General features: G+C 41.5%; 1 protein-coding gene across 2 annotated transcripts in view; it reads right to left on the bottom strand.

The window, feature by feature from the left end:
* Positions 1 to 261: 261 nt before the first annotated feature.
* The window catches only part of LOC115415238 (bromo adjacent homology domain-containing 1 protein), a 35,671-nt gene continuing 26,923 nt past the window's right edge, over positions 262 to 9,009 (bottom strand). For both annotated transcript variants that reach the window (XM_030128747.1, XM_030128746.1), the window contains exons 3-7: positions 8,381 to 8,739; positions 7,990 to 8,149; positions 7,763 to 7,842; positions 4,914 to 5,005; positions 262 to 4,568 (exon numbers count right to left, since the gene is read on the bottom strand). In XM_030128747.1, the coding sequence (XP_029984607.1) occupies positions 4,379 to 4,568; positions 4,914 to 5,005; positions 7,763 to 7,842; positions 7,990 to 8,149; positions 8,381 to 8,739 (881 nt within the window). In that variant the 3' untranslated portion in view covers positions 262 to 4,378. The remainder of the gene's footprint in view (positions 4,569 to 4,913; positions 5,006 to 7,762; positions 7,843 to 7,989; positions 8,150 to 8,380; positions 8,740 to 9,009) is intronic.

Below are 9,009 nucleotides of genomic sequence, written 5' to 3'. Positions count from 1 at the left end.
ACTGTGGCAGCATCACAAATTTCCACTATTTCTACTTTTAGGGATAATCCATATATCATCCACTTACACCACTATTAATTTTTATAAATGAGACAGAGCAAAGATATGAAAAACACGGCTTTTGGGTGGTTTGTTCTGCTACTATGAAATGTGGATAAATATTGATATTATGTCAGATTAGCCTCCAGGTTTCACTCCATTAAACACCACTACAGTGACTGTCGAGGGAAAAGTACCAGAAATGAACACCCACACACTGAGTTTTCACAAAGGACTTAAAATTTATAAATATTCTTTCAATGGAACATTAAATCAGTAGGGATGTTATATAAGTCTTCCAAAAATTCCAACAGATTTTCAGAGAGCATGACAAAGTGACAATAATCTGATACACACGCTGCTTCTCTACTCCAAAAATATCTAGACTTTTTTATATCCATGTTTTTTTTCCCAAATATATCAAAATATATGTTGACAATAAGCATCAATACAGACCACTGAAAGCAGAATCTCATGGGTTGGTCGGGTGCTTTTTGTTTTGACTCATGGTGTGAACACACTTCCTGTGTGAACTCAGTAAAGGTTAAAGTTCGCTCAGTGTTTGACCCCTGCTACAGTCTTTCTCCTGACCACCGGCCCTGCCCAGTTGTCATGGTGACGGAGGATACAACTGTGTCCATGCGAAGCTGCTAGGAAAATTAAGTCACGTAAATAATAACATACAATCTAGTCCATGCTTATTTCAGGGCTGGCCGGTGTTGAGGAGAAGGACTCATGGCAACATCTCCGGTGAGTTCAATTCATCGTCTGTTCTCAGGAAATGACTGTAACTCTCTCTGTCGATGAGAGAGGAAGAACAATGCATGAACAGGAGGAAATGAAACAGCACTGGGATGTGGCCATGTGACTGCTCTGCATACATTGGATTCCTGCCCTCTAGGGGCCGAACACTGTCAAAGCATCTGGGAGAAAGGCAACCAAGGCCAACTGATTTGGAATGATAGGACAGGCCAAATGCTTTTAATAAACCCAATAATGATGTCAGATTTTCAGTCCACTTTACTGACTTGGATTGAATGTAAAGAGGAACACTGGGGTCTTAGATGAGCGCCTGATGGGAATCTTCTACCAGACGCCCAGAGGACGCCCCATCCTGTCCTGTCTCAAGTGTATGCCGTTTCTCCCCTAATAGCACAAATCAATGAAGGCTCAGGTGACCGTGTTGCCGAGGCATCTCCCAAACATCACACTTTAAGGTCAGTCAGGTTGGCAGGAGCGCTCGAAGTTGCCTCTTTCCACAGGTCTCGCTAAGTATTTCACTAATGTCTGCGATTGGTGGCAACTCCAACTCTCCCGCCTGCCAGGGTGTGCTTTGGTTTGGTCTACTACCTCTGACAACAAGTCTAAAATTATATAAACTAACATTTACATCTGTCAACCCCCCACTCAACCATTTTAATCTCTAAACTCATAAGTTACAAATAAACAGAAATTATTTCTATCCTGGCGCACAAAAAAAAAAGAACTAAAACAAAACAAAAAGAACAAAACAGGATATAGTTACTCAGTTAGACACAGTATTTCCAAATAAGTTAAATTGAAATCTTAATATAATGTATTGTTTACTCCATTTAAATATTTTTTTCTTACTTTAAATATAATTATTACAGATCTTGCAAAAATACTACACTGTGCATTGGCTGTCTGCTTGTTTAAAGAGTGCCCGGTGCTTCCTGGATTAGGGTTCAGATATGTACACTTCATTAGTGATCGCCTGGAGGGGAATTTCTCTCCTCCTGTTTTCTACATTAGGTCATACGATGGCATCATCCCTTCATTCTGCTCTTTCCATCATTTGGTCAAATCTAAATAGACATTGTTGACGTGATTTAAATCCAAAATTAATTTTTAAATAAACTTAAAATGATGCATATTCTCTTCTTGATTCATTAATTTTCCAAAAATAGTAATTCTAAAAATATATTGCATATGCCATCTTAGGAAATTGACATAATAAAATATTCTCAATAAGGAGAACTTGTAAATTGTAAAGTAGGAGAATATATATTATCTCTTTGAAGAATCTGGGCATTAATAGAAATGAAAAAAAAAAAAAATCCAATGATCAGGATTCGATTTTAACCCAAGCTGCTGTTTTTTTTTTTTTGGGTTAGTAATCTTACTGCTCAAATAGAGAAAAGGATACAGATGGCTTTAGAGTGTAAAAATCTTTTACAACTCATCCAATATTGACAAAAAGGGCTTTTGTCGTGTAGGAAAGCAATCGGGTACTCTTTTTGTTTTTAAAGGTACACACATACACTCCGACACTACTCGTTTTCTGAATGGACATGACAGTAAAACACTTGCAGGTTAAAAGGCAATGAAGACGTGTGGGTTGAAATCCACCACATCTCGATTAAGTATCATCCCCTCACCACCCACTTGACCTCATATCCCACCCCAAACCCACTCCCTTCAATCTGGATACATGTCTAACATGGCGCTACGCCTGTCAGGCCTCTCTGAAATCTAATTACATTAACAGCATGGATACATACATATATATATACCGTATATCTATATAAGTATGCCCGAGTTGTTTAAAAATCAAATGGAATGACTCTAGTGATACATTTACTGTATATATTCCATGGGATTCGACGGGTTGTGCATCAGGTAACAAGACAAACACGCTGGCCGACTCCTCTACAGGTGAAACAATAGAAATATACAGTTTGCACTGACAAAAGCAACCATGACATCCTTACGGTTTCCTTCTCTACAAAACACATATATAAATGTTACACCTTAACCCCCCTCCCCCTAGTAAGATATTAGTAGCTGGAGCTTAAATTAAAAAAAAAAGAAAGTTGAACATTATAATTAAGGAATGGATTAGTGCAATATAATAAGGAGACAAGGGCAGAAGTGCTGACAAGGAGAAGATGTGCGGAGGAGGAGACAGAGACTCTGGCTCATGTGACATCCTTTGGTTTATCTTGGGAGGGGGAGGAGAATGGGTGGGAGGGCAGGGCTTCAAAAGAGGAGGTGGGGTAGATGGGAAATAAAAATTGGTAAAGCAGACATTTTCCCAGACATTGTGACGCTTTGGGACACAAGGCGAGCAGCTAGAATGCTAGCTTTTACGACTGTGTTTCAAATGTTTACATGTAACGTGTGTGTCCGTGGGTCACAACACAGCTGCCGGCCAGTCGATTGGCAACAACAACAACAACACAATCCTGTGATTTTGGACTACAGTATACCTGTCCTAGCTTCAGGGTGGGACTAGCTGCTTAAAAGCTCTACCTGCAAGTCATAAGGCAAGTCACAGGGAAAAATGAAACTGAGGAAAAAATTAATTAATAAAAACATCAGGCTTCCTTTTGATAGGCCATCACAGGGCTGAGGAGACTATGATCCCCTCAGTAAGGGCTCTTTCTACTGGATCCTCTCTGAAACAAGGCGTCTTCACAGCAGGACTAGAGCTGAGATGAATGCTAGCTGGATCAAGAACAGTAACATCAGTAAAATCTCATTAGTTTACAGTGGACATGAAGATTAAGAAGCCCCACTCTAGAGTTTGAGGGGACGGTATGTTACGTGTGCAGAAATGAATTTGTTTGTCAGTGTCTCACCCAGGAGAGAGGACGGCGAGAGCTCCCGATTCCTCTAAAGCTGCTTGTTTGGTTTTGATTGCCTGAAAGCCTCCTAAAAAACCATCACACATTTATCCGTTTATCCACACTGACAACACTCCCTCTCCCACTCTCTCTCTCTCTTTCAAATACAACTCAGATCAGGAGAAATAAGACGACACTCCCCATTAGCTGCACCTTCACCCCGGCTGGTTGAGCACCGTTAACGCTGATCTGACAGCGCGGCCTTGTGTTCTCCAGAAGCACCTTAGCGCCGGACCATCCCTGAGCCACTGGCTTACAAATGGAACAAACAAGATTGTTGTGCTAAGATGCTTTAGGGGAAACGCAAGCCTTGACAGTAACCCGGTTCAGCCTGGTACTCAAGACTCCTGGCAGGCTAACGGGGAGGGGGGATACCAGCTTGATAATGCATCATGTAACCTCTGAGAGCTGCGGAAGCTAATGAATGATTTCCAACCTTCTCCTTTCTTTACTCTTAATTAACTGGTGCTCTGACTGAGAAGGATGATTATATCACATAGTAACCCCTCTTTAGTCAACTAAAGGGATCTGTGCTTCATAAACACTTTTTGCTTGCCAAAACCAGCCCCTCTCCCTCATCCCTAGGCCCCTAGCAGAAAAGACAGGGGTGTTAAAGTCCTTCAGCACCCCCTCTGTGCAGGACAAGGGACTGACGTGTTGATTAATTCATGGATGCAACACTCCCCCTCTCCCTACTGCAGGTTCTTCAGGATGCGTCCGTATCGGAAGTCATAGACGTGCCGGCAGAGATACACCAGCTCGGGGTCGACGTCTGTGGGCACACAGCGGTGGGAAGGGGGGGCGAAGTCAGGGCGGCAGGGCACCATGCTGGCGCTGCCAGGTGGAGCGCCTTCAGCACGCCGCTTCACAAAGGCACAAAATCTGCCCACACATACAGGGGGGAGAAGAAAAATTAAAAGGTGGCACCCAGAGCAATGAAATCAAACACATCTTTCTGCTAATTTCATTTATTTGAAAAAAACATGGAGCTGGAAAAAAAAACACTTGCAAATGATGTCTAAGCAAATGTTCGTGGCCCAGTGTTTCCTGGAATTCATTAACAGTAGCAGTGTCACCAGTGTGATGAGGAAGCCAGGCTTCTGCATATCTCAGGAGGTGTAGGTGTTAATTAAAAGGGTCGACTCCAAACCTTTTAAAAAGAGGTTCTACTAACGACAACTGGTGAGGTCTTTTTCTGGCTTCATGCATGCGTGTGCGTGTCCTTACCTACAGTACTGGGCTAGTGGGAGAACGTAGCATCTGTCTTCTATGCAGGCCACACTATTTTCATCCTGATGCCGAGAGGCGAAAATCTCATTCTGAAAACAACAGTGGGTGTACAATGTCACGTCAACACAAGTGTTTCCTATTGTACTGGCTGTAGGCTGAAGAAATGACAACCATTTTTTTCCTGCGAGCACAGGACTTCGCAATTGTTTGTGTGTATTAGGACTGGGTCTGTGTACTCTAACAGTATGTGCCAACAACAACAAAAAGACCTGTACTTTTAAAGCATATGCTGTAGGCACCAATTTTTAGTGGCAACGAACATGAGTATTGTTCAACTACGTTCAACGTCTAAAAGTGAAATTGCGCTCCTCCTTTACTCTTTGTTTGTGTAAGACTGGGGTGGCAGAGATATGATCGTTTTTGGTGTTGTGGTTACACTGAAGACTATCAGCAGTTCCAGGGCTGCTGAGAGCGAGATAATGATGTCTCCTGCAGCAGCAAGTGTCTTAGTGTGTGAGGCAAAATTTTTTTTCAGGCAAAATGTTTTTGTTCACCTCCCCCTCACCCATTATTTCTATACACTGTGCATTACCGCTCTCTGGTAATGGGAAGATGATTGGTATATTTCTACTTAAATGTGCAAATTAATAAATAATAAATGTAAAAGAAATGGCAAAATCTCCCATTCCACAAGGTTTTAAATGCTTCCCAAGACATTATGCTAAATTAGCAACAAATGACATAAGTTGTTAACTGCTGCCTAATATTGACAAAAAGGCAATGTCACAAACCATTAAAATCTGGTGCATGCTACTTTTGATATTTTCAAGCATTTATATGGGTTTAACTGTACCACAACTTTAAAATGTATTCATCAAGCTGTAGATACACAGCGCCAACAAGAAAATTATGCTTCCTGACTGAATAAGAAACCAATTAATATAATCCTTGGGCTCTAACAGCAACAAATGTCATTAGATTTAATGCACTGTGTCTTTCTTGATTTATGGGTATAGACATGATGGGAATGCAAGATCCTGCATATAAAGCTCATCTAAGTACAGTATGTCAGCGCAATCTGGAAAAACACTTTAACCACTGCATTTCCCATGACTGAGTGTTTAATATGGACTAGATAAACGGCAGCTATTAAAATAAGTAACTGTATGAAATACCACAGATAAAATCTAAAGCAATAAACACGAAACAAATATAAAAACAATAAAATTAAATAAAAGTGTGTGTGTGTATGTATGTGTGTGTGTGTGTACGCGTGTGTGTGTGTGTGCGTGTGTGTGTATGTGTGAGAGAGAGAGAGATTGGCTGTTCACATCAAAGCAACAATCAGGTTGTATAAATGTGCTGAATGAAAAATAATAAGTACAAATTTCTAGAATGATATAAAAAGATGGATGTTTGCAGTTAATGCTGTTATTGGGAAAACAAGCAGAAGAAGTGGTTCCAGGCACAACAAACCTCACCCCTCGCATGTATTGTATCTTATTTTGGCATCAATCCAGCTGATGTCATCATGTCTATGCGTGTGCTAATGTCAGCATATCAAGTGCCTCTAGATATGTGCCAAGTTTGAAGTAAATTGATGTTTTATAGACATTTGAAATGTCACACATTATAAGTAAATGGGGGAAAAAAAGATTTTAAAAAATCATAAAAAATTTGAACTTTAACCTACTTTTCCCAAAATGTAATCACATCTATTCTGGGTCACTGGCAATCTATAAACCCAATTTTGTTATGAATTCAACCAATAGTTTTGCTGCTACAGTGTTAAAAAACAAAGAAACAAACCGAACCAAAAACAAGACCCCTCGCCTCCCCTTCAGGGGGCAGGCTAATAAAATGCCAGTTTTATAATAATAGGTGAAGTTTTTTAACTGTACAGTTATTACAAAATATAAGGGACATTTGGAGCTGTCACTGTTTAGAAGTTTTTATGCTACTATTTTGCTGGTCCAGTCCCTGAAATAAAATGAGTTTGACATCCATGGTTTAAAGCATAAAAACATACACAACCCTATGGATAAGTAGCCTTACAGGGTGCTGGATCACATAACAAAAGTAGAAAAAGAAAAATCTGCACACTAGTGTAGCTCTAGCTTGAAAGTTGCAGCTGGAATAAACAGTTAAACTCAATAAATAAAGACATATAATGCCATGCAAGTTAAGTGCACAAAAAACACCCTGATGAGTAAACATATTTACCGGCATTTATGAGGATCTAACTGCAGAAATGGCATATACTATTCATGAAAAAAGTTTTTGTTAGTCACCTGAATTATGAATTTATATCTACAGAGAGAGAGGATAATGTGTCACAGAGTAGGCGATGTTTCTACAGTAGCACAGAACAGACTTCCTCTTTTTTCTCTTTTACGACAGATGCATTCAGTCATAGGGTGAATTACTATCACACACTATGTTAGCACTATTCTCCAGATACGCAACTTGCAGCCACAAATAGGTCTGGGTCAGGGTCAGAATACAGCAATGCAAACTGCCACTTTGCCACTAGATGTCTTCAAATATTACACAATGAACCTTTAAGGCATAATAATGCATATCTGGGTCTATATAAAAGACTGGGATAGCAGAGCAGTAGTTAAACATCTGTAATATACTGTATATTCATTAAATCCATTAAGTAAAACGTGCTGTATAATTTCTTTTTAAAGTGAAATAACTGTCTCGTTCATTGCTTGGCAGTGTCCTCAGTTGCACATTAAACCAGAGTTATGTCTTTAATGTGCGTTTCACAGTTGTTCTTACAAACTGACTTTTAACCAAGTGACAAATGTTGAATGATCCTCAAGCCCGTTCAGCCTCACCTCACAGTGTGTGCTGGGATCTCGGCCTCCCTGGGTGTGCTCAGGTCGGTAGTACCAAAAAAGGCTCATCATCAGCTCTCCTGAGGCACAGAATCGCAACACACAATCACACACAATCACACACACAGGCAGAGGTAAACAATCTCGGCCATATGTCCCTTCTTCCACCCGTCTCTGCATGCAAACCCTCCTATCTCTCCACAATCTTCCCCCCTCATCTCCTCTACCTGTTTTGGGGTCTTCCCACAGCGCTGATATCTTGGCAACATATGGGAGAGATTTCTTCCTGGGGCCCGATCGTAGCAGCACAGTGTCTCTGACGTGTATCACTTCACCGTCCCTCTCAACTCCTTCGTAACACTGCCGCAGGGCCGTCTCGTCCTCCCCCTGACAAAGAAATGTACGTCTCATTATAAAGACAAAAAGGAATCATTCACATGAAGCCGTCTGGTCAAAACATAATTGTGTTTCTGCTTCGAGAGCTGATTCGTCTTTCTCTTTCTGTCAGGCATCTGCATAGACACTGTGGTTTCTATTATCAGAGTATTTTCAGATAGTGACGTACAGGAGAATAAGGCTAATGACTGAGACAATTACATGGCCTCAGAAATAACCTACCGCAATAAAGACCTCCTTTTCAGTGGGCATTCCAACGGGTCGCCAGCCGTTAGTGGCCCGTCTGCGGGTGACTCTCTTTTGTTTGGCGCTGCTGAGGCTCGGGACAGGTGACGGCTGTTTCTGGGCCACCCGAGTGCGGCCCATGGACAGGGAGCCGTTGGAGGGTTTTGTGGTCTGCGGGCATTCTCTGGCCAGTTTTAACCTGGGCTGGGGCTGGTCTCGGCCCGACAACGGGGTCAGCAAGTGGGGTTTGGTCTGAGTGGAAGTGGGCACGCTAGACAGAGGGCAGCTGGACATGGGCAGGGAGGGGGGAACCAGGAGCGAGGGGCTGTGGTCACCCTGAGGGGAGGAGTAGCCCTCTGGAACAAAGACAAGAAACAAATCACAATCGTTTCTTTGGCAGCTGACTTTTCTACTGACTGCCTTCAACCCTTTATCAGGCAGTTGACTATTTTTGGTAATTTCCGAATACATTACAAGACAGGTGACGGCAACAGTTACAGTGAGGCAACAATCTCAGGTCAAATGTGGTCTACAAGGTCTGCAATGTTCCTTTCACCTGATATGTGGGGTGTTTTTGTAGTTTTTATTTACTTCTTGGATTTTTTTTTCCCACTCATGGGTAAGGA

The sequence above is a fragment of the Sphaeramia orbicularis genome, chromosome 24 (genome assembly GCF_902148855.1).
Source record: "Sphaeramia orbicularis chromosome 24, fSphaOr1.1, whole genome shotgun sequence".
NCBI lineage: Eukaryota > Metazoa > Chordata > Actinopteri > Kurtiformes > Apogonidae > Sphaeramia > Sphaeramia orbicularis.
This window is presented reverse-complemented; position numbering and strand designations above follow the sequence as displayed.